The following is a 26591-nucleotide window of genomic DNA, read 5'->3' on the forward strand; positions in this document are numbered from 1 at the left end:
TTTGATTACAAGGAATTATTTCATGTTTTTAAGTGAATAATATATGCCAATCTCTTTATTAACCTCTTAAGTAGTAAGTTTTTAATAACATTTTAAAACATGGTTTGATCAGTCGATAAAACATGTAACTAGCTGACAAATGATTTAATTGTGTTTTACCAAAAGGCGGTGTCGGTGGTTCAAACCCCGGCCTAATCTAATATTTGGGAAATAATCAGTACGCCCCAAACATGGAGCCGCACTTTAAACCTGCTATTTTTGGCCCCACATTTGGGGCAGTACGCATGGAGAGGTTAAGGTTTTATCTTTATGTACATAATGATCAAATCCCGTAGCCAGCAGTCCACAGGCATAAAAAACACCAGTCGGAAATGTGTTAACACATTTCAGACAGCTATTTTTTACGCCTGAGAACCGCCGGCAATGGGATTCGATAATTAAACATATATATATGGTTAAGACCTTAACAAAGAGATTGGTGTAAAATATTAATATGAAAACATTGGATAATTCCTTCTTTTCTGCCTTTTAAATGAGGCCAGCGCAGAAGGTAAAAAATACCCTTCCCATCCTTAGCCTTCCAGCGGGCGCATTGTTGTAAAATTTACAACTTATCCGCCGTTTTGCTTCCTCCACTCTTACCACTAAGTTGCAAGCATCGAGCTTTGAGCTATTTGAGGGTCACTGTCTCTCTAAATTACAGATGTACCTGGTGTGCTTAGAAGTTTTTGTTATTCATTGAAATTTGAAAATTCCCGTTGAGCTTAAATTTAAACAAATGCTCCTTGTAATGTGTAAGTATATTAAATAAACTACTTTTTCTATTAATTTCTCATTTACATTTGTTTCTTTTATAGCTAAATCTATTTTTTTGTTTGTTTTGATCGTGTTTTATTACTGATGAGACTAGAAAATGATGAAGCTTACTTCTCCTCGAGTGACGAGATTTTGGAAGAAGAAATCGAGCAACAAGCTGAAGAAGATAGTGCTATCGAACAAAAAAACACGTCAGATCAATCTGAAGGAGAAGAGGAAACATTGGATAAATTTTTCATTGGAAAAATAAATCTACACAATGGTGAAAGGTAACATATTTTCTGCAAAAAAACAAAGGGATAAACGTAATCAAAGTACACCCACTGGAAAAAATCTTGGGTACATGATTTTCTTTACTGGACACATTACATGAGATTGCGTTTATTGCAATTCATTATTTTATTGCCGAATAAAATTGGATAGTATAAATTATATTATGACATTATTTTTTGTAAAATATGTCATTCCTACACATGCTTCGTTATACAGAGCAATGTGTAGCAATATCCCATATTAATCGATAATCAAAGCAACAAGTATCAAGAATTTGGCAATATGTAAAGGGTGAAAGATTAAATATGCGTAATTGTGTATATAAAAATATTTTTTTAAACATATTAAATGCACTTTTTTATATCTCGGTTCGGTGTTCAGTTGAGGTGGCTTAAAATGGTCCAAAACAACAGCAAGAAGTACTAATTGCACATGGCATAATAAACCAATTAGTATCTGAATAAATCTATGAAATTTAATGAGAATTTAAAGACAGAATATGTAATGTGATACAAAAAGGGCCAAATTATTAATTTGGGTATTATCGGCAAATTTGGTAAAAGGCAAAATTAAGTAAGTACTGTCATTGGTCTTAAAAAAATCCACGAAAAATATCAAATTAATGAATTAGGACACGGAAATTACAAATATAAGTTTTTGATACAATACAGAGAAGTACTTTGAACAGTTTAGTACAGTAAAGTGCCATGGAAAAATAGTATATATTTAGAAAAAAAATTACTTCATTGAACGGCATGCTAGCGAACTACTCATTCTTAACCCTTTGAAGACCTTAATGCATATAGATGACATATTTGTTTGGAATAATTTAGCGCAGTGTTAAATAAATAATTTAACGGCTCTTTGCCAATATTTTATACAAATATTGTATTTGATAACATGTCATATATTTTATGACCATTGCACCGGAGGGCTGTAAATTTCAGAAATTATTAAAAAAATTTGGTAATACTAGTCCAGTAGAAAATCTTCTATGGACTGACTTCTTCGTACCTCAGTTGAATGGTATCGATGTGACAGAGCTGTGGTTTAAACAAGATGGCGCAACATACCACACGGCAGGTGCCACCATCAATTTACTGCGGGAATTTGAATGTGTATACTTTTAAAAAAACACCCAATATTTGTGTTCATTTTACGCCAATTTTTTTAAACCGATATCTCTCGGAACTAACGCCGGTGTAAAACGAGGTTTACCTGTATTTCACACATCGACCAATTTATTTTCTATACGTTTGCCTTTGTATCGAAACACGAATACATTGCTTATCTAATATGTCGATGTTTAGGGTTTTTTCAATGAGCAGAATACTTTTTGACGGTACAGCGGGGACAAAAGACGAGCATTCCGTGGTATTTTTATATAAACTGACATTTGTAGAGTGATTTATTATTCTTTGCAGTATAAGTAGGAGTTTGTCACTGTAAGTAATCATTATTTTTAATATGAATTAAATTAAATCAAGTGTAGTATCAATGTCGCCATAAAATATCTAATAGAGTAATATCCCGAGTTACCAAAGTAATGTATTGTACAAAACATTACGATACATACATTGAATCTGTGAAATTTCAAGAAATTCACATGTCGCATCGGTTTCCACACTTGTTGCCATATATGAACACCAAGCGTAAGGATGCAAAAAAATGCACAAAGCAAGCGCATTAGGGTATCGAATTATTTGGGTATATAATTGTGTTTAAAATTTGATGTAGCCCTCCTCAGAATTTTTATCATATTTTCAAGATTTCTTATTTAAAACTCACGGTGTTAATCTATACTCAATATTGCTGACTGACATATTTTAGGTTGACACTGCATCAACAATAAATATCATAAAATTCATAAAATGCTGAAAGGTATCATTATGTGACACATGTCATATCACAAACCTATATCAAAGTTAAGATATTCTTCAAAGGGTTAAACGTTACACAAAAAAAATCTATTTTTATCTGTACTTCGTTTTAAAATAATCATTATGTAGAACATCTAGCTATAAAAGAGTAAAAAAATCAATAAATGGATTGATTCATAAAGAAACAACAAAAACGAAATTGACCAATTTTTTTGATATATAAAATTGTATTCCTATATGTACTTGGAACACAACAAAATGAATTTTTGGAATTGATAAATTCCATTTAATAATTAAATTATTGTCTCCCATTTTTTAAGCCTAGATGGCAAATAAAAAGACACAATATAGCTTCAACCAACGAAATGTCCAGTAAAGTAATGTTTCTGATTGTGCAAATATTTTTTGTTGTGTGTAATAATTTCTTAAATTTATGAATATTTAACTGTGACCACTCTTTAATTGTCTAATTATAAGTTATTACCTAGCACTATTGGTTAATTGATTTACAAAGTAGATTTTTAAAAATATGTCTCACTTTAGTTTTGTATTGGAACATTGAAGAGTGCGAGTTATTTTTTAAACTGATATTATAGAAATTGCACCATATAATGTGAAGCTCAACTCTACATTGGAGTTAGCATAATAAATATGATGTCAAGCCACACTCGGCATAGGAGTGGTAAGGGTCAATAACAATACACTCAACTTGTGAATAATATTCATAAAATATAGATTTATTACCGCAGAGAAACTTTAAGATGATCTTGTTGCTCCCTGTTGACATTTACAGGTAACAAGGCATAACCTGAATAAAATTTTAGGGTTAAAAGAAGCATTACAGAGATTCTAACATTAGAAGACACTCGGGATGAGCATGATGATTACATTTTAACGCACAAAAACTTAATACACAAATGCTTTGCCTCAGGCATATATTGATAGAGACCAATGACCTGCAAGAGAAAGGTTAAGGACAAGTAACATAATAAAGTACTGTCAAACATTGAGATAGACAAATAATTACTTACCCGAGACGAGAACTAACATTTTACCTTGGCTCATTGGGGAATTTTAGGTCAAAAGGTGGCCTAGCCAGCTGAAGGATAGGATATGGAGCATTCCATAACCTCTGACAGGTGATGCAGATTTCAAACATTCGAGAAACAATAAACGGCCAACTGACTCGTCGGATGCGACATTGCAACATCGGACTTGGCAAAAAAGACGTTCGATTTCAGTGAAGCACAAAATGCTGAGGGGAACGGAAAAGTGCGAATTCACCGAAACCGTACAGCTGAGAAGAGGCTTGGTACAACTCTGTTTTGGCCGCGGTTTTTTTCTATCGCGTCACCGCTTTTTTTTAGTCCGAGGACCCAAAACGCATTTTATAAGATTCTACGTACCTTCATCTACCCCTTAAATACGTATAACTTTAGATCGGGAGGATGTTTTATAAAAATTGACACAATAAACACACAACAGCACGGGTGAGCACGGGCACTGCCTTGACAAACACCAACAAACACTAAGCCAAACGTCCATTTACCGACTGCCGCGCTCGAGTGGTGCTCATCCGAACTAAATTCACACAATACATAGTTCGGCGTGCGATTAACATTGTTTTTATGAATATTCGCGAATACTTAGTCAACAATATATATACAAATTTACTACAATACATTTATATTTTCAAAAATCTAATTTTGACATACTTTTTTTTCCTTCACTTTTTTTTCTAGATTTAAAGAGAAAGTTTCGATATAAAATAAGGTTTATTTTACTACAAACATAAAAATTATTTACATAATAATTAATTATGTTTTTAGACATATTTTCACCCATATGAATACAAAAAGATGCCTTTTTAACACGATAATATTAAATCATTCCTAGCTGTCATATTAAAAGTGATTCTATATTTTTTTCATTGGATTATCAGATATTTTATTTTAAAATTGCCGCCATCTATATATATATGGATATGCGGGTATATGCTGGATATTGCCTTTTTTTAAATGAATAAATATTATTCTCAACCATTGTACAATTTTCCTTTTTTTTTATGCATTAAATATTCTTTTATTGAGAAAGAAATATATCATATTTCGTATATTAAAAGCATTGATACCTTTGTGGTATGATAATAAAACACTCTCCTTACCATCCATTGTTTACTTTGTGTAATCCCACTTTTTTTTAAAAGCGGTATTACACAAAGTAAAAATGGATACTAAGGAGAGAAATATATCATTTTATTGCTATAACTCAGGTTCAAAATAAATAAATATTTATGCTGTGGTTGCAGCAAAAATTTTTAAAACTGCATATCATATTAAAAAGTTTTTGAAAAATCATTTGAAGTGAACTACGCAAAGACTTAAAAATACAAGAAACTTATCTCAACGGAGACCAAGCTTTTTTATGCAAAAGGAATATGGATGTCTGATAAAAAGATGCTTTATTTTTATTGATCTCTGACAACTTATGCTTAATATATCACTATAGAAGGTAAAATTCAGAGTTAAAGTACTATGAAATAAAATATATTGTTACCATTTATTGGCATCAGTTTGACTTTTAAGGGGTGTATAAAAATAATGTAGGCTGCTAAGGAAGCAATGGCAAACACTACCTCTTCGATATCCGATTGATATCTACTTGCACATTCTGCAATTGACAATCCAACGCAAAATAATTATATCCATCAGGCACACTATAACAGCTTCACACAAGTCTTACCTTACCAGATGCGCTAGATTCACAATGTTGCTTATTCAGTGCTCAGCGACAAGTGAAGCGGAGAGAGAAAAAAATTGAGTTAAATACTACAATGGAATATTATAATTTATGGTAAAAAGCTATTATAATATTTGTGAAGGGTCTGCTCAAAATAAGGTACACAATTCCTGTTTAGAAGTATGAATTTAAAAAAACAAAAACCAATTTAATATTAAGATTCCCAAAAAGTTAGAAACTATTTTTGATTTTTTTAATAAATCTGTAAAATTCTCAAGCCATGAAAACATTTAATATAATATAATTCCTATATTATAAGTATCGCAACATGACATGAAACATCTTTTTTTTTAATATATGAATGGAGAAAGTGATCACTTAAGTCAGACTTATGCCAGGTGTAAACCCTGGGATGCTCAGACTTCCATCTTATTTCGTATACATAAAAAAAGATAAATGTTTCATAAAGTTCAGGCACCTATGATATCAATATATCATCACGGGGTGAATAACGCTAGCGAGATAGCGAGTGTTTTTGCCTAGAATTTTCACTCATGAATTATATGAAATTATAGTACCTTTAAACGTAAAAAGTAAATCAAATCACGAGTAGGCATAGGCTATAAAACTTAAAAAGTTGAAACCTGAGTAGGATTATGATAAGCGGCGTTGCATAAGCCGTAGATAGATTTCAGAGTGACTTGGACGTTAGGTATTTTAATTAATATTAATAATCCAGCGTCAGATATAATAAATCATAATAATAATAATTAGTAAATCTCATAGACCAAGAAATATTACTAAAAATTGTCTTTGAATGAGGCAAAATCTTTTTCATAGAATTTAAACTGTTATAGGGTATAACGGAATAATAAGAAATAGGTTTAACTAAATCATTCATAAATAATATCGGATTTACTATACTCTACATCAGTGCTCCACAATTTTTTTTCATCCACGAAACATCCCGAAAATGTCACCTCATTTAAAAAAGTCATCAAATTTTTTCCTCAAAAATTCCATGTGATCAATTATTACAGCCCTTTCTTCGCTTTCAATCATTTTCCTTTTTTTTTGGGAAAACTTGTATCGAAAATGGAAACCACACAAACATTTTTTTTTCTTCTTGTCTCTAATTGTGTCTTCGCTAAACATTTTAAATAACTTACATTCTTTTCTATTGGGAAAATATGCCAAGGTATACCCAGCATTACCTTGCAACACAGCCATATGTATAAAACAATGTTTTAATGCATCCATAAAAATCTAAAAAATCAATCACGTGTTCATGATTTTAACTTATTGAAAATCAGTATTTTACCATGTCGTTTACTCCTTTCATCAACGTCATATTTCAAAAAACTTGATTATTCAGGAGATCGTTTTAAAAGTTTTAAAATAAAATAAAATGTATTAAAAATAAATATCAAGCCACTTATTGAACTTTTTACTATGCAACACATCTTTTTAGGTAAAACCGTAATGTTTTTTCTCCATTTGAAAAATATTTAGTATATTTAAAAAAATAATTAAACAATACCTTTTCTTTAAAATGCGAAAACAATACTTTCTGCCTTGTAGCGGGTAAATATTAGGTTAAAAATATGGCGATTTTGCTGGGATATAGTACATTTTCTGGGCATTCCGAAAACACGCAAAACTGAAAATTGTCCATTTTTTATATATGACGTCGTTGAAAGGCGTGAGCGATGTAAGTGATACATACATGTCTACGGTGATTTGATGTTAACACATTGTTTGCAGGAAACGCCTAAAAGCATATTTTACATTCTGTTGGTAGAGAGTGGGAGACACTTATAAGCGTTCTATTTGATTTTAGTAGAGCGCGAGAAACACCAAAAAACATTGTACAGATCGTAATTGGGTTTCCAGTTACTTGTGATCAGTATACAGTCCAAATTAGTATACTAAATCAGGTCAGAGTTGATGAAAAAACAGCCTGATAACAATGTATTCATATTCTTAATTGGTATTTTGATGCTGAAAACGATGAAAAAAACTTCAAACTCCCGTCAAGCGTCGCTCTCAGTATGGGAGAAAAAGTGGAGAGCAGTTATCAGGGAATATGAATGTTGTATGTTTAGCTGCCAGTGGGGTTATTACACCTTCTTGAGTGCTTCTCTGGATCCAGGAAAAAACAGATGTCAAGGGGTTTATTTAAAAAAATATATGTCAGATACATATTAAATAATAGTCCAGATATCTGACACCCCTGCGTAGATTATTAATACACTTAACATACACATACGTATAGAAGCTGATACAGATCACAACGGGCTTTGTGTAAAAGAGGTCAAATAGGTGCTACCAGGCATAATTTACATAAATGCGTTTTTCAGGGGAAATTATCTAGAATATGATCTTGCTAAGTTAGGAAGAGCGATGGATGGATGCATTTAAAAATGACCTTTGTACCTGATTTGTTCAATGAATAGATAGATTTGTTGCTGAATCCTATTATTTGTGACATGCGCTCCATTCACTTTGAAAATAGTAAATCACACAGTAACATATGTAAATAATTACCGATAGTTAAATAAAATCTAACCTTATGACCTCAAAGGACTTGTGCCATTGCTATTCTCCTTTTCCTACCGCTATGTCTTCTCCCATATAAAAGTAATATCCTTTACCTTCAACTCCTGTATTTCATCTGAATTCCCTCAAATTAATTCTGTCTCTATAACCAATAATTTAAAGTGGAGAACTAACTTCTTCATAATATAATTGGTGATCAAGTTCACACCATATTGATCCAATACGGTGCCCTATACACCATTTGATTATGGATGGGAGCCAAAGAAAAGAAAAGTAAATAAATTAAATCTAAAATTTATTTGCTGTAATTGATACAATAGTAATAAATGCTTAAAATAGTTTCTATGAAGTGTTGGCTACTGCTTCGGGCTTCTCTTCATCATCTGAATCACTTTCTTGTTCAACAGCTTCTTTGGTAGCATTTGTCTTTCCTTTAGTTTCACTTACTCCAGATTCTATATACACATATGGATCTATTTTATACATTTGCGAACAGGGCTGACTGTGCATAAAACACCTAGAAAAAAATATTGACTTTAAACTTGTAATTTCAAAATTTACTCCTATGTATTAAAAGCATTGTAAACTTTGTGGTACGGTAATATAACACTCTCCTTATCATTCATTGTTCACTTTATAGTAATACACAATGATAAGGAGAGTGTTAGAAAATTTACTTATAATATTACAAATTTTGAAAACAAATTACGGCATAAATTTATAAAGAACATGTTTAACATTAAAAAAATCGATCAACATAAAGCCATATTTTGGCCGAGGTAAAATTCTATGCGATTATGAATATGAATATTTTTGAAAAAATAAAACATTTAGATATTATGAAAGAAATATATCACAAATGATTTAAATGATGGAAGAATTAAACAGTTTCAAGACATAAATATGTTTTATTTTCAAAACAGAAATTGTTATTAATAACATCTCATGATTTAAAGAATAAATTTACAAAAGGTTTTTATAATCAAATACAAATTAAGTAGCAAGAAATGAGAACTAATTTTAAACAAACCTCGATATAAATATTCCTTCTCGTTTTGGTCTAACGCTATTCAAATCCTTCAATAAAGTTACTAAGTTTTCCTCCAATTTTTCAGTCTCCATGTTCAACTGAAATAAGTTAATAATATATTTTAATTACATTGTGATGTTGGAAATTGAGACCAGGGCTATAAGCCCGATAAGATAACCACTATACTATAAAGGTAGAAAATATAACAACAGAAATGATAACATGAATGTACAAATAAAATTGTAAAAATCATACAGAATTTAGGGCTATATATTTGATGTATTATTTATGTATATATTTGTTGAAATAAAATAAATTATTAGAAAAACTATAAATGACATGTGATGTGACAAGCGCTGTGGCGTAGTTAAGTAGACGCTCGACTGCGAAATTAGCAAAGTGGGTTCGATTCCCGCCAATTGCAAAATAAATTCAAGAAAGATTTATTTTCAATTGGTCTGAGTGTTTGTGATGTATTTGTCACATTTACCTTCCCTATCCTTACTATCCTACCTGTAGAATAGCTTCTAAAATAGAGCCTTTGCGGGTTAATTTTTTTTTTAAATGTTTGCAATTCCATCAGTTAAAAGTAGAATCTATCGGGACCAAGAATGGCCATAGATTTAAGAATAACTATTATTTTTAAGAAAAATTACACTTCGCTGGATGAAAAATAACTTATCTACATATTTTTCTAGAAATTAAAAGTTATGCAATCCTGATTGAAAAATTATGTTTCTATTTCTCATTCTGGATATAATATAATAGCATCGATCCGCCTTCATTAACTTATGAAAAAGCATTTTTCAGTGTTAATTTGTTCTTACCCTCCCAAACGCGACGTCAACTCGTCCAAATGTTTTGTCGTATTCATGTCTGTTGGCTTTATATTGAATACCATTCAAATGATTTTTGAGCATCTTAATGAGATCCTTATCAACAGAGCCCGTAACAGGATTAGGAAACTTTTTCTTCAGCAGTCCTCTGATGGGCACTATATCCAGCGTAATATTGGGATGTGCCAGCACATAATCAAATTCCAAAATATTCAGTTCTCCGCTCTAAAATTATATTGGTAAAAAATAGTCTTTGAATCAATATTCACTAATCTGCTGTTTTAAGAGATCTTCCGACAATGTTTTACCTCTATCGTTTTTCAAGGCACTTGTTGAACTAAACGATCAATCCAAGAAACAACAGAAGTGAGAATACTTACTGTATAGAATAATATGGGTCCAGGAGATATAAATTACAGATACATATCGCTCACTCCTTTCAAGGACGTCATAAATCAAAAATTGTAAATTTTCAGTTGCGCATATTTTTGGAATGCTCAGAAAATGTACTATATCCCAGCAAATGAGGCATATTTCAAACTCAATATTTACCTGCTACAGAGCAGAAAGTGTTGTTTTTTGCATTTTGAAGAAAAGGTATTGTTTAATTATTTTTTCAAATATACTAAATATTTTTCAAATGGAGAAAAAATCTTAAGGTTTTACTTTAAAAGATCTGTTACACAGTAAAAAGTTCAGTAAGTGGCTTGATATTTATTTTTAATACATTGTATTTTATTTTTAAACTTTAAAAACATTCTCCTGAAAAATCTAATTTTTTGATTTATGATGTCTTGAAAGGGGTGAGCGATATAACAAACAATATTTGAGGAGTGATCATCTGAGATGAACTGTATAGGTGTGTGCATATATCTTTACAGAATAAACAGATACTATAAATGCATGCTAATTTAATGATTTACTTTAACCCAAAAAAATGAAGTACTTCACTGCTAAGAAAAAATTAGTTAAAAACATTATTGTTTAGACACCTTTTGAAAATATGTTTTTCGATCAAATCGCAACTTTTCAAAATACAGTGTTATATAAAATCATTATATACTGTATACATATTACCATCTACTGGATGGCCAAAATATATCGCACATCGGCTTCCAGTCTCATTATCCATGGCAGGTTGGTAGGATATAATCCCGGATAATGGGGGTAATCGAAAATGTACAATAAAAACTAACCTGTATTTGCTTCACCATCTCGACACCACCAACAACACTGGCTCCAGCATCTATAAGTTCATTATGCATTTCCTTTTCTTTACAAAACACAAGAATATTTCGCTTTTCGTCCCTATGAAAACTGTTTGGAATCATACACATACGAGAAAAGCTGTCCACGAATCTTGTCTGAAACAGAAATTAATAAAATTATTTATATTATACATATGAAGTGGGATGTGGAATGACTGAAGCATTTGGTGCAAAATTGAAATATGTTTGTGGATTTATTTATACATTTTTTTTTCTCAATGAGCTCCATATTTATGGAAGAATGGATGTGGATAACAGCTGTGGAGACAATACTGGAACAAATTCATTGTTATTTTTTTCATTAGCAAATATTTGTCCACCTCCATAGTGTAGTGGTTACCGCGCTAGGCTACCATGCTGGATGTCCCGGGTTAGATTCCCAAGAGGGTCAAAATAAATATTAGTGATTTTTCAATCAAATATTCATTTGATGTGACCCTCGAATGGTACCTGAAGCGCAAGGGTGATCACCTTTCCTTTGTGTATTTATCGATCAAGATAACACTGCTTCTATACGATGCAGTGCTATATGCACCATTGGGTGCGGATAAGGGTAAGAAGAAGATATATAGGACGTAATAAGGGGTTTACTATAATTTGATAAAACAAAGAGATAAGATCTTCAAACCAAATAATGAGAGAAAAATACAATACCTTTTTGACCCCCTGCATGTTGAGCTCAATTTGGATATTCACAAAAGCATCCGGCATACCAAACATAGTGGGATGATGACTCTCCTTAAAATTGTTAATTGCTTCCGCAACGGGGTAAACATTCCATCTGTAGTACTTCATTACGTAGACATTATCCGTAGGGAGAAATTTGTGGTCATCAACGAACGGTTTGTCGACTTTCGTAATTAGATGTCTAAACATAATAGGAACAACATTTTAGATGACAGTTCAGTATAAACATTGGCCGCCCAGTTAATCAGATATACTGCAAAACATTCAACTTCAAACTTTACTCAGATTGAATTCTTTGTTTAACGTCCAGTGTTTAATAAGTCGCAAATTAATTTTCTCTAAATCCAGGTCACATTTGACTAAATTGGTTTTTTCTTTAAACACCGTTTTCGTATTGAAAAAAATATGTTTTTCTTCAAAATAATTATATGATTTTGAAAACAAAAGAATTATTGAAAGAAAAGGAGTTAAAAAATATACTAAAATATTTTTTCTATAAATATTCTAAAAAGCAAAAAATATCCAATATAAATTCTTTAAATAAATCGGACGTGGGAGACGTGTTACCTCTTCACCGGTTGGCCGCTGATTGAATTGCGTTTGCGAGTAAGACCTTAAGATTACACATGAATTTATTTCTACTTTTTAATAGATTTATATTATCCACTGGCACTTCGTGATGGAATTGCATTTTTAATTTATTATTAGATTAAAACCAATATTTTTAGCTTTTCCACTTTTTTATTTGACCAGCGACCGGGTTTCGTCGTTACCGACATCATCAGACTGGTGATGTCGGTAACGACGAAACCCGGTCGCTGGTCAAATAAAAAAGTGGAAAATCTAAAAATATTGGTTTTAATCTAATAATAAATTATTTCTACTTTGTTTACAAAAACAAATATTTTATACACGACACCTCACTTAGTGAAAACTAATAAACTTGTGATGGTCAAATCACATAGTTTTTTACTGCTTGTTACAGATGTAGCATGGAATATTTATTTTATTTTACTAAAATCAATGTTACTTTTTGCGAAATTGATTATTTTTATTATTAAGTTGTTGCTATTTAAGGTCCTGTAGGGTTGCATAAGGTAAAGTCAAGTTCAACTATATCCAGGGTCACATAAACTTGGCTTGTAAGAATTTGACACTCTAAGACTAGGGCCCCTTAAAATTGATGACTGGTGTATGTTGAAAAGACGTGACCACAGAGTCTACATAGGTTATGAAAAGGTTCATTCATTGTCTCCCATCTGTTAACCTCTGATGTAAATAAACCAGACCAGTAACAGTAGTTTCCAGTAGTTTCCAATCAGCAGACTTCTGTGTGCTCGGGTAGTCATCCCAACTCAGTCAACTAGCTGCTGTATCAATTTTTGTACAATTAACGTTTAAGATCAGACATGTATTACAGTTCAATCAAGTACAGAGGGTCCTCTACATATGCGATTTCGACTTACGAGAATTCGTACATACGCGATTTATACGCGTTTATTTACATATCGCTCAATCCTTTCAAGAACGTTATAAATCAAAAAACCTTGATTTTTCAGGAGAACATTTTTAAAATTAAAAAATATAATACAATGTATTAAAAATAAATATCAAGCCACTTATTGAACTTTTTGCTGTGCAACAGATCTTTTTAGGTAAAACCTGAAGGTTTTTTCTCCATTTGAAAAATATTTAGTATATTTAAAAAAATGATTAAACAATACCTTTTCTTCAAAATGCAAAAACATCACATTCTGCCCTGTAGGGGGTAAATATTATGTTAAAAATATGCCGCTTTTGCTGGGATATAGTATATTTTCTGAGCATTCCGAAAACATGCACAACTGAAAATTGACGATTTTTGATTTATGACGTTATTGAAAGGAGTGAGCGATATACTATTGTGTTGATAGGAGAGTGAGAGAGAAACTGCACTGGCTCATGCCTTGCACCCTTTCTCTCCACCTTTACTGTCCACAGGATGTGAGTAGCGACTAAGTCATAATTTAGATTTCTTCCTTGTTAGTTACGTATGTATTGCGATCGGGATTCTTTCCGCGTTTTCATTTTCATATGCATGTAGATATATTCTCTTTTTACATATGTTCTATATCCTTTGAAACTAGTGCATATTATATATACCATATATCGCTCACTCCTTTCAAGAACGTCATAAATGAAAAAACTTGATTTTTCAGGAGAACGTTTTAAAAGTTTAAAAATATAATACAATATATTAAAAATAAATATCAAGCCACTTATTGAACTTTTTCTGTGCAACAGATTGTTTTAGGTAACTGCTTTTTCTCCATTTGAAAAATATTCAGTTTATTTAAAAAAAATTACTTAAACAATACATTTTCTCCAAAATGCAAAACAACACTCTCTGAACTGTAGCGGGTAAATATAAAGTAAAAAATATGCCTCTTTTGCTGGGATATAGTACATTTTCTGGGCATTCCGAAAACATGCACAACTGAAAATTTACGATTTTTGATTTATGACGTTCTTCAAAGGAGTGAGCGATATGTATGTCTTGTCTGCCTCCGTAGTGTAATGGTCAGCAAGCTCGGCTACCGTTCTGGAGGTTCCGGGTTCGATTCCCAGGGGGGTCAAATAAATATAAGTGATTTTTTTCACTTTAATATTTATTCCATATTACCCTGAACTGGTACCTGTGGAGGGCTGATCACCTTTCCTTCTTGTTTCAAATAAATATAAGTGATTTTTTCACTCTAATATTTATTCCATACTACCCTGAACTGGTACCTGTGGAGGGCTGATCACCTTTCCATCATGTGTTAACGATTAAGATAACACTGCGTTTGTATGATGCAGTGCCCTATGCACCATTGGGTGCGCATAAGTGTTTGAATGAATAAATGTATAAAAAATAAAACACAAATATTTTTTTTCGACTTACACGAAAACCTTCGGAACGAGTTAATCAAGTAAGTAGAGGACTTACTGTATTTGAATTTTTCAAGGTTGTTGAAAAATATTTTTGTTCAAAATAAATACATGAAATCAATCTCACCTCTTTCCTCTGAGATTGTGAGGAATAAATCCAACTTTTTTTACTTCCACTTTCACCTTTTTCTTTTTGGCTTTTTCTCTTGTGCCCTTTCGAGCTGCGAAATCCACTGATGAAGCATTTATCAATCTCTGAAAGATTTATAAACATTATTTTAATAAAAAGCTATTGCCTATTAGTGGTGTTACTGAGTACAGACAATTTTATATCTGTTGTGTTATGTACTGATTATCTTTACACTTACTTGACATGTTATTTGAGGTGTTTGGGAATTTATAAAGACAGATCTCAGCAATGTTGGAAATTTGGCTAAAAATCATACAAAAATATTAATAGGAATAAGTCTTAATGACAATTATTCATAATATGATCTTAATAGCTAACATATTACATACATATCATTCAATCAAATAAATTACGGTAATTCAGAAGACTATTTATATAGGACATTGATAATCAATTTACCGAGTAATACGGAAGTCATCGTCGATTTTTTAAATTTATTTATTTAATTAAAAAAACAAATTTCGAATATTTGAGGTTATACGTATGATCCCAGTAATACTTTTTTATTATTTGACATTTATTTTATATAACCAGGCATGATGCGAAGTAAAACGATTGCATGGTATATTGTCTGTGAAATAATTAAGTAAGTAGGTACTCAAGCAAAGAAATATAAAAAATGTACTGAGATGTCATTGTTTTATCTCAACAGATATAAAAGAACATTTGAAAATATTGTTACTAACATTTCGTAGTATTTCATCACTAAGAAATTGAAAAAAATGGATAAGAATATTGAGAGAAAAGTGAATGCAGGGAATATAATAAATGGTGTTTTGAACAGAGTGATTGCAAATAAAAATATGTCCATGGAAGCTAAGCTAACGGCGTGCTGGTACCGACACTAATGTATGGGAGTGAAACATGGAACTGGCAAAGGACGGATGTAAGCAGAGTGAACGCTGTTGCAAATCATTGCATGACAGAATTAAAAATGATGATATAAGAATGGAGTGTAGGGCTGAACAAGAAACAATTAAAAATATTAGGAAGAGTGCTTTAAGGTGATATGGTGGAGCAAACGGATGGTGAGAACATGAATAAGAGAATATATGTGACGAATGTGAGCGGGAAAACAGAACGAGGACGGCCGAAAAAGACTTGGCACGATCAGATCAATCAGAGGGCATATATGATTAGAAAGATGAACAAAAGCATAAGCCAATCCAACACAATCATCGTTTTAAAACGCTAACTGACGTACTGGACGGTAAAATTCCGTGTAATTCCATGTAGTGGTCAAATGCTCATACATTGAAAACTTCCCGGCATATTTCCGGATCCAATACAGAAGTTCTAGGTTTTCTATAGAATACTGTATCATGTTACCGATCTTAAAACCAAAAAAAATATTTTCTTAAATATAGTTTTTGCAATGGTCACGTTTCTATTAAACTTTATGAAAGTATCTGAGAAAAACATTCTACAAACGTTTATTTTACTCTAAACCGACAAACTTATGGTGTATATGACAATAATTATGATATTCATGAAAAACTTTGATAAGTGCATGAAAAAATATATTTTGAATGTAAGAAATAATCTGTTTGGTAAAAAAAATATTATTTTGTTTTTTTTTTTAATTTTTAGATTTTTTTTGAGACGTTATTGACTTAATTTTATTTATTTTTTGGTGATTTCTTTTCAACTATCCTAGTGGTCGTATTTTTTTTAATTTAAACTTTATTTTGTAAAGGTATTTCGAAATCAACATTATGATGACATGAATATTACCTTTTGTGAATTGCCTGGATAAGGATAAAAATAAAAATCTATTCACCAACATTTACTTTTTACCCCATATAACGATACCATCTTACGTACTTAGATTTCGTTACTGTAGGTACCTACTTACACTTCAAGCTATGGTCTATGGTACATATTGCTAACTACACCAAATGTCAAATTTGCGACAGTGGTATCTCAAAATCGCAGAATAGTTGTTTATTTCATTGTTTTTAAATAACTACACTAAAATAACTCTCATTTAACCTTACTCATTACTGAAGATTATATTCGGTCATAATTTAAAATTTTCACGTTATATTTACAAAAATGACGATTTATAACTTGTACATTTTTGATCGATATGGAACACTTTTGTATTATGCTGAATGGCATCGCATAAAACAGTCAGGCATAACTAGAGAAGAGGTTAGGAACATACTGTGGGTTTTGATTAATTAAATGGTAATTACATGGTCAGTAATTTTAATCAAAGTGTAAATTATTTTGTTTTGCAGGAAGCGAAGCTAATGTATGGAATGTTATTTTCCATCAAATCATTCGTTGCTAAGATTTCACCGTTGGATCCAAAAGAAGGTTTTCTCAATTATAAAACTAATAAATATACTCTCAATTATATGGAAACTCCTTCAGGACTGAAGTTTGTTTTAAACACTGACAACCAAGCAAGTGGTGTGAGAGAATTATTGCAAAAGATATATAGCCAAGTGTATGTTGAGTATGTTGTAAAAAACCCTCTTTGCAACACTGCAGAACCGATCAAAAGTGAATTATTTAAGGCGAAGCTTGACTCATTCATCAGACAGACCACTATATTTCCTCTAAGAGCTTTATGATAATTATTAAATTAAGTATAATCTACCATTATTGTATTATATTAAACTATTTTAACTATTCATTCAATGGTCTTTTAATTTATAGTTGCATTACTTTTTAATGCTGATGGTAAGGATGGTGGAAGAATCTTTTGATAAAGCTTTAACACACTTCGGACGGGTGTTTTTACACCTGCAGACCGCTGGCGACGGGATTTGATAATGATGTGCATAATATTCATATCAAAACATTAAATATGTCATTCCTTATTTCCTGACTTTGAAATGAGGTTGGTGCAGAAGATACAAATACCCTTCTCGTCCTTAAGCTTCAATCCACCGAATGGGTAGAAATACCTTTCCTCTCCACAGTGTGTTAGTACAACATTTAAAACGTATCAAATTTTTCCGTGTCGTTCTTTGGGTTGATAGTGTTACCTTCGTTGTACATTCCACGAAGACAAGTTTAGGATACAGGTTGAGTTCAAAGTTAAAGAGTCCTTCCTGAATATGTTAGCCCTACTCCGAGCCCAACCATGGTCCCTTTTCTGTTGCAATTACATGTCCGAATGTATCAGTTAGCTTTTGCCAACAATCTTGAGCAACATCATCAGTACCAAATTGATTTCTTTTGCACTTTCTGCAAGTACTGCTTCAATTTAAATAAAAAAAATATTTTGTAAATATATCTTTTTATTTTATTTTTTATTCATTTAATATATTTACATTTTTATTTATAACATAATATATTTGAATCATTTATACCTATGGAGAACTTTTATATTTCGATTCGCTGTGTCTCTCCATAAAAGAGTCTGTGCTCTTGTGCTTGGAAAGGGACTTACACTCATGGTTTAATGTTATATAATAAAAGAAATAATAGTTTTTTTTAAATATTTTTTTTTAAAGATTTAAATGTATAGAGCTTTAATTTTTTTCGTAAGGATTTTTATATCATCTATTTTTTTTATTTCTTTAGGGAGTTTATTGAAATGTTTGATTGCCAAATATTTGAAGTTTTGCTGAAATTGCTTGGTGTTGCATTTTGGAGTAGAAAAATCGTTTGAGAATCTCGATGATAAATTTTTTGTTAAATTTAAATAGTTGTCACCCTTTAGTATTTGAAAAACTGCATTTTTTTTATAAATGGATTCTATATTTGGGACTTTCGAGGTGTTTCGATGCATCCTGCATTATTTTCAAACACCGTATATGAAGCTAACTCTAAATTTTGAGTGTTAGAATGCATCAAAACTCGCGTTAATATACACTATAACAAACATTCATATTTATCAAGTGAAATTAAATTGAAAAGGAAATCAAATCCAAGTGGTTACCAAATCAAATCTACTGATGAAACAGCTTTGATGTGTTTGTTACTGTATTTTTTACTTTTTATGTCTCACCTTCTTTATTATTATTCTTTATAATTACGTAAGCTTTCCGTACTAATGCAATGTATTGTATTAATTAAAATCATTTATAAACAGCAACTTCTCAAATATACATTTGTTTCGTCTCACTTATGTGATTAAATTCTATTTTCTACTATTTTCAATCTGATTCTTCTTTATCTAATTAAAATGTAACTTTGTTATAAAATAAATATAAATATTTTATCATAACGTAACTATAATGTCTACCGGTTTCGAAGCTAACCGCTTCTTTATCAGGACTGATTAATACTAAAACATTATCTACTTAACGAAATTCAAAATATTTTGAAAATAAAACCACTTGAAATCTACCCAAGCTTCTTTCCCTAACCGTCAAAATATTTTGAATTTTATTAAGCACATAGTGTTTTAGTATTAATCAGTCTTGATAAAGAAGCGGTTAGCTTCAAAACTGGTAGACATTATAATTAAGTTATAATAAAATATTTATAGTGATTTAAAACAAAGTTACATTTGAATTATAAAATGGAAAATCACAAAGTTAGTGCTTCAAATATAAATTATATGATTCTTCTTTCTTCTTTGTCAGTCGTCTTTCCACTGCTGAATGTAGGCCTCTTCTAATTTTTCTGGACTTCTCTAGTTTGGGCTTTTTCGATCCACTTACTACGCGCGACAGGGACAATGTAATCGGCCCATCTTGTCTGGGGCCGGCCTATTTTTCTCTTCATGTCCCATGATCTCCACCGCAGAACTCAGGATGCCCATCTGTCCATACCCTGTCTCGCAACATGACCGGACCATTGCTATTTTAATCTGGCAACGTGATCTATCACATTGACAACCTACGTCTGGAGTCTGATTTTGTCACTCGGACTTATGCCAAGGATATGTCTTTCCATAGACCGCTGTGCATATCTCATTTTATGTATGGTTCCTGCGGTCAAGGTAATTGTTTCCAGACCAAATGTAAGCACAAGGAGGAAACATGTTTTGAACACTTTTCTTTTTAAATTTATGGAAATATCTTTATTTTTGAGGGTATGATTTAGTTTTCTAAAGGCACCCCAATGGTGCATAGGACACTGCATCATATAAAAGCAGTGTTATCTTGATCGTAAACACATGAAGGAAGGTGATCAGCCCTCCGCTTCAGGTACCAGTTCAGGGTTATATTGAATAAGTATAAGAGTGAAAAAATCACTTAAATTTATTTGACCCCCCCTGAGAATCAAACCCGGGATCTCCAGAATGGTAGCCGAGTGTGCTGACTATTACACTACGGAGGTTCTAAAGGCTGCCCAACCCAATCCAATGTTTCAGGGTACTTCTGCCTCCTGATTTTCCTTCCCTTATGTCCCATAGTACTATAATAATAAAAATGATTTCATTAATTGATTCGATAATTATGTTTTACTTAGTAAATACCACTATTTCTCAAAATCTATTGTGACACGTGTTTTGATGCAGTTGGGTCCAAGAACCCAACTCTAAAATTTAGAATTAGCTTCACATACGGTGTTGTTTGAAAATGATGCGGAATTCATTGAAACACGTGTCACAGTAGATTTTAAGAAATAGTGGTATTTACTAAGTAAAACATTTTAGATTAATTTTTTAAAAATAAAAACGGCCTATATAAATTACTGTTTTTGTGCAAAATCACACACAAGGTGTTTTTACATCTAGATAGTTGGGCAATGCAATCAATGTTTAAAAAGTAAAAATGATATTTAGATCTTATCTGGGTACTATGGATAAAAGATTTGGTAAAGGTCTTGAGTTTAGATTGTAACTTGTCAGAATTATGGATAGTTTTAAGATTCGGGGGTTAGTTGTTCCATGCCGCCGAAACTGTAATGGTGAAGGATCTACTGCCAGGATATGTATTGGGACAACGTTTGGGCTCCAATACTCGACCGATATCTGATGTGCTAACTGATTGAAGGGTTGACTGTCTCAGCATATCAGAGCACCAAGATGTACACTTTTGTCATTTTGTAGCAAAACTTGAATGTTATTCATTCTGGACTCTTCAATCCGTGAAGTTATCTTAGGTGTTCTGAGATGTATGAATATTTTGGAGTTCCGGTTATTAACTGTGTTGCCTACTTTCAAAATCCGCCAGATCCAATTTTATAAGATTTTAAAATAAATACTCCATCGGAATACAAATTGTGAGTTTTATTGCTTAAAATATTTATATACTTGAAAACCCTGCTAAAAAATACTTCAAAACAGCATTGTATTTCAAATTCCGCTTTATTCATTCACACACAACTCCCATATCACTCACTCCTTTCAAGAACGTCATAAATCAAAAAAGTTGATTTTTCAGGAGGACGTTTTTAAAGTTTAAAAATATAATACAGTATATTAAAAATAAATATTAAGCCACTTATTGAACTTTTTCTGTGCAACAGATCGTTTTAGGTAACTGTTTTTTCTCCATTTGAAAAATATTCAGTTTATTTAAAAAAAATTACTTAAACAATACATTTTCTCCAAAATGCAAAACAACACTTTTTGCCCTGTAGCGGGTAAATATTAAGTTAAAAATATTCCTCTTTTGCTGGGATATAGTACCTACATTTTCTGGGCATTCCGAAAACACGCACAACTGAAAATTGACGATTTTTGATTTATGACGTTCTTGAAAGGAGTGAGCGATATGTGAAATGGTTTGGACATGTGAATCGAATGAGTGAAGAACGAACGAACATATTTATGGGCCAAATGTATTTGGAAAAAGAAGCAGAGGAAGACCAAAGAAAACTCGAGGCATGATCAAGTTTTTCAAATACTTACTAAAAATGGTCAGGTCAGGAGTCGGAACGATCTGCGAGTATGTATGAGGCGACGAATGAATGTGTAAGAGGCGAAGATCTCTGCCTACCCCTGCAAGGAAGCGGCGTAATGGTAAGTCAGTTTATCAGAATTTAAGTTCATGATATATGACATTTCCGAAACACCAGAACCCAACTTAAAAAAAATGACTTTTGGAAAGTTTGGACATTTCTATTTTTTAAAAACTTTTTCGCGGTATTATTTCATAACTAAAGTTATATTTTTTTATCACGCTCTGTCCCAAATACAAATTTGTAAAACTATTTATGTTGTATTTATTTAATTTTTTAAAACATAATAAATATAAAAATGAATATTTTTCCCCTTAAGTACAAAATAAAGTATCATTTAAAAATAATTAAGTAAACTAAACTAACTAACCGTCATACCGCTTCCCCGCAGGGTTAGGCAGAGAGAATAGAAAGTCTCACCATTCTATTTTTGCAAACATTCTTCACCTCTTCCACATTCATGCATCTCCACATACCGATTTTTCAACCCGTGATCTAACCACTTTCAAGTACATATTTGATACACCTGATGATGCCAAGTTTTTCTCGGTCTTCCCCTACTCCTTTTTCCAACCTCGTTCGCCTTATTGATTTGTTTTACCGTTCTTTCCGCACTCATTCGTTCCACGTGTCCAAACCATCACAACACACCTTTCTTAATTATATCGATATTGCTTATCTCAGATTTGCATTCTTTCCTTATATCACCATTCGAACATCCATCATACATCGTTTTGCCGCACATTAGGTTGAGGGATCATTTCTAATAAATATTCATGAATCAATGGCTTCTGTTTAAAATAAACGAAAAACAGTAGAAAACCAATAATCAGAATACATACATAAAATGTTGTCGTAAAATCAGTAGTTCATAATCGGTGTGCCGAGGCAATGTTCTAATATTGGAGACTAAATTACGACCGAAATTTGACAAATATTTTTGCTTGGAGAAATTCAAAATCCTTTGAAACTAATGCTAATAATTTCTCTTCAGATTCGAGGGTATTTCCCAATTAAGAAAGAACGCCACTCGAGAAAATAATTCCAGTGATCTTACGTCGTGTGTTTTCTTTCCGTACAGGGTCGGTTGCAATTTAATATATATATATATATATATATATATATATATATATATATATATATATATATATATATATATATATATATATATATATATATATATATATATATATATATATATATATATATATATATATATATATATATATATATATATATATATATATATATATATATATATATATATATATATATATATATATATATATATAAAACAGTAATAATATTTTTTTCTACTTTCTTCAAGGGCTTCTAGCGAGATATTTCGATTTCACAAGACACATTACCCGTTAGTGCAAATATTGTTATTTTTATTTATTGTTTCGGCATTAACTTTGTGGTAAGACATGTTACAATGATTAAAGAAAACACTTGTTTTTTACCACTTGAGTTTTATTATAGACTACATGTTTCAGAAGTTAAACTTCCATCATTCAGGTCTGTATAATGAATGATGGAAGTTTAACTTCTGAAACATGTAGTCTATAATAAAACTCAAGTGGTAAAAAACAAGTGTTTTCTTTAATCATTGCAAATATTGTTATTAAATTAAGTTTTAGTTACGAGCAAAACGATGTCGTCTTCAATAATAAATAAAATAAAATAAATAAATAAAAAAAAAAACACTGAAAAAAATATATCTTCGAAAACACGTTTTTTAATTAGCACAGATGTTTGTATGTACGATTCTTCCCAAATTATTTAACATACTTGAATATGCATGAAAACCTCATTTAAAATTTTGATAGACTTGTATTTTAATCAGTTATTTATTCACAATATTTTGAGTGTTATCTTTGTTCAAAAATGCTATATTTGTCTCCTTAGGAGTTATTTATATAGATATCTCAATGTAGATATAGAAGGATATGGAAGTCTGGGTATTTAAAGGGATAACGGCATATCATAGGCTGGTTTTAAGTGACTACTTTATACACGTATAATATTAACCATTTTGCACACGATTGACAAGCACACTACTCAAATTTTAAAAGTTAAATGTATGATCCAATTAATGTCTTGCACATGCTACTTCTTAATTGATAGTTATCTTGCTTTATTAACTTTCCCTTATGACAGTAATGTCCAGCACTCTGAGTTACGTCATCAGTATCCCTACAAATGCATTATACTACTCTCCCAAATTAAGAGAGGAGAGTACTACAATCACCTTGACCTTATTGTGCGCAATAAATGATCCAAGTAATGTAACACCGCATCGATCCATTACAATTTACTGTGGACCAACTGAGTTCGGATAAGGATAAAAAATGAATAAGAATTACACTGTATTGTACTCATATACCGTGTACATACGTACGGTACGCAATTTAAATAATAATAAAGTAAAAACAGTGTATTGTTTAATGTACCTACTCGAAAAATTCACATTTGAAAAATAAAATTGGGAGATCGGGCCGAAAGATTAAAAAAGAAACTATCTTTTTAGCCAACAAATCTAATTTCTGTCGATATAACCTATAATCAGGGAAATACTTCCGGACAGTTAAATATGCTGTTATACAAGAATTTCACCTTTTGGATTGTTTTGCGTTAAATCAATATTTTAAGTATTCTGAGAATAAGAAAGATTGCGGAGCACTGCTTTACGCGATCGAAAGTAAATTAGAGTTAAAATGAAAAAGGAAAATGGAGCCATTAGCAGTCGGGTTATGTCATAATAGGCATGCAATAATCAACATTATTATATTGTTCCATTCGTGTGACAAACTATGTATGCGGAGTAATCACGCGATGCGCAAAGTTCAACACGGCAGGGTGAACCTTGATTCAAGGGTACGTTTGAGGGTTGTAATTGAAAATTAGAATATCTCTGTAACTTTTTTAAATTTTCATTGATTAAGCCTTAATGTACTTCGTAACCTATTTAACATACGAAACACCAAAAATGTTCCTAGAATTCCGCGGTACATCAAAAGCTAAAATTTATAGGTATTAAATTAATTTACAAATTTTCGTTTTTTAATTGAAAAGTATACATACCATACGTAAAATTTTATCATAATTTTTTACGCAATCCTAATACTAGATTCAAAAAAATAGGCAATACATTTAATGAAAAAAATATTTATCATTGTGTATTAAACACATAATGAAAATTTGTAAATTGTCAAATACTGTACCAAAAAAACTGGGATTTTTTTTAGCCAAAGAAGAAAATTTTAATTTATCCATACTTGGCTCATCAGACCTCAAATACGCCACATAATCTAGTATTCTTTTATTTTGAGGAACATAAATTTGATTAGAATAATTTATAATCAAAACGAAATTTAAAAAAAAAACGCTTTTTGTACATTCAGGTATTATGTGTGTCTCAACTTGAGATGAAACATCTATAATTTTTCATTTTGACTTGAGACACCTATCAAATTGATACACCTATCATATATTATATGAATTACATACAGATAAGCAGTGCTTTTTTCATGTAACGCGGTGGAACGCCGTTCCAGCACCTTTTTTCACGGATAAGTTGTTTTTTTCTTAATTTAAAAAATCAATTAGACGAAACAATGCTTGTGGTTACGTAATTACAATCTATATTTACATATTTCACTCGCCAAACTGATAAAATATGGTATTATAATGAATATTTAAATTATATTTAAGCGTATATATTTTTGTTAGTAAAAAGCTTGACACGAAGTGACTTCCGGGACCTTTTTTAGTTGCGAAAAAGCCCTGCAGATAAGTTAATTGAAATATTTATTGATCTGGTGTTTAATTTTTAGAACTCCATTTTAATTTCAGTATTAATTGTTAAATCAAACAAAGATGTTTTGAGTCTACTAAGCCGTATTTTATTGTTAAAAAAACGCATAAAAATTAATATTGTGACAATTGTTTTGCCTAGCTATGGTATTTTCAAACGAATGTGAAGATTAAATGAAGTGAAGATTGACAATAAAATACAACTTAGACTAAAAAAATCTGTGTTTGATTTAAAATTAATACATAAATTGAAATATTATTAATAAATTATCCAAAATAAATGATCTGAGAAGGTACTTTATGGAAAGATATAAATGTAGTGATTAGTCATATTTTATTATTTTGTTTTTACCTTAAGGTTTTTATATTTTTTCATTTGTTATATTTTCTCATTTTTTACATTTTCTCATTGGTTTATTTTAAATATGCTTCGTACCTTATGTTTTTCTCATTTATTTCTTTTAAATATGCTTCTTATGCCTATTCATTATACCAGTTTATTGTTTTTATATTTTGCCATGTATTAGTATTTATTTTTGTTATTAAAAAAAAAACTTTTGTTACTTTATTATTTGTGTTCCAGTCTTGTTTATCTTGATCCCATGTCCCAAAACCTTTGAAATGAATTTTCATTTCATCGACACACTTTTCCTCCTTAATGGACGCTTTTAAAGTAGCCCCCAAAAAATGCCGTGTTATTGTTTTCCTTCGAGGCTTTGCGCATGCGCCTTGTTATCTAGACGGAGGCAATCCACGCCATACTTCAGTCAG

At 31.2% G+C, this 26591-nt stretch overlaps 3 protein-coding genes across 4 annotated transcripts in view; 1 reads left to right on the plus strand and 2 right to left on the minus strand.

Moving 5' to 3' along the window:
• The window catches only part of twin (CCR4-NOT transcription complex subunit 6-like twin), a 336377-nt gene extending 331878 nt beyond the window's left edge, over nt 1–4499 (minus strand). Inside the window, exon 1 of one of the 2 annotated variants that reach the window (XM_088257455.1) lies at nt 4376–4499. Coding sequence is in view for 1 of the 2 variants with exons in the window: in XM_088257454.1 (XP_088113580.1) it covers nt 4025–4034 (10 nt within the window). In the remaining variant the exon portion in view is untranslated. Of the gene's footprint in view, nt 1–4024 lie in introns of both variants that reach the window. The other variant, XM_088257454.1, reaches the window with a different exon arrangement.
• Nucleotides 4500–8545: 4046 nt separating this feature from the next.
• On the minus strand, nt 8546–15703 carry mRpL1 (mitochondrial ribosomal protein L1). Its single transcript, XM_088257377.1, has 8 exons — nt 15588–15703; nt 15367–15431; nt 15126–15253; nt 12056–12269; nt 11330–11497; nt 10125–10358; nt 9298–9395; nt 8546–8784 (listed from the first exon to the last, which is right to left on the minus strand). Exons 1-8 carry the CDS (start codon nt 15604–15606, stop codon nt 8610–8612), a joined length of 1101 nt encoding a protein of 366 aa, XP_088113503.1. The 5' UTR covers nt 15607–15703; the 3' UTR covers nt 8546–8609.
• Nucleotides 15704–17094: 1391 nt separating this feature from the next.
• Bet5 (blocked early in transport 5) lies at nt 17095–17826 on the plus strand. The gene is made up of 2 exons (XM_088257387.1): nt 17095–17342; nt 17432–17826. Exons 1-2 carry the CDS (start codon nt 17244–17246, stop codon nt 17768–17770), a joined length of 438 nt encoding a protein of 145 aa, XP_088113513.1. The 5' UTR covers nt 17095–17243; the 3' UTR covers nt 17771–17826.
• The last annotated feature ends 8765 nt before the right edge of the window (nt 17827–26591 follow it).

Source organism: Brachycentrus maculatus, unplaced genomic scaffold (assembly GCF_059751285.1).
Source record: "Brachycentrus maculatus isolate JH-2025_06_01 unplaced genomic scaffold, ASM5975128v1 h1tg000081l, whole genome shotgun sequence".
Classification (NCBI taxonomy): Eukaryota; Metazoa; Arthropoda; class Insecta; order Trichoptera; family Brachycentridae; genus Brachycentrus; species Brachycentrus maculatus.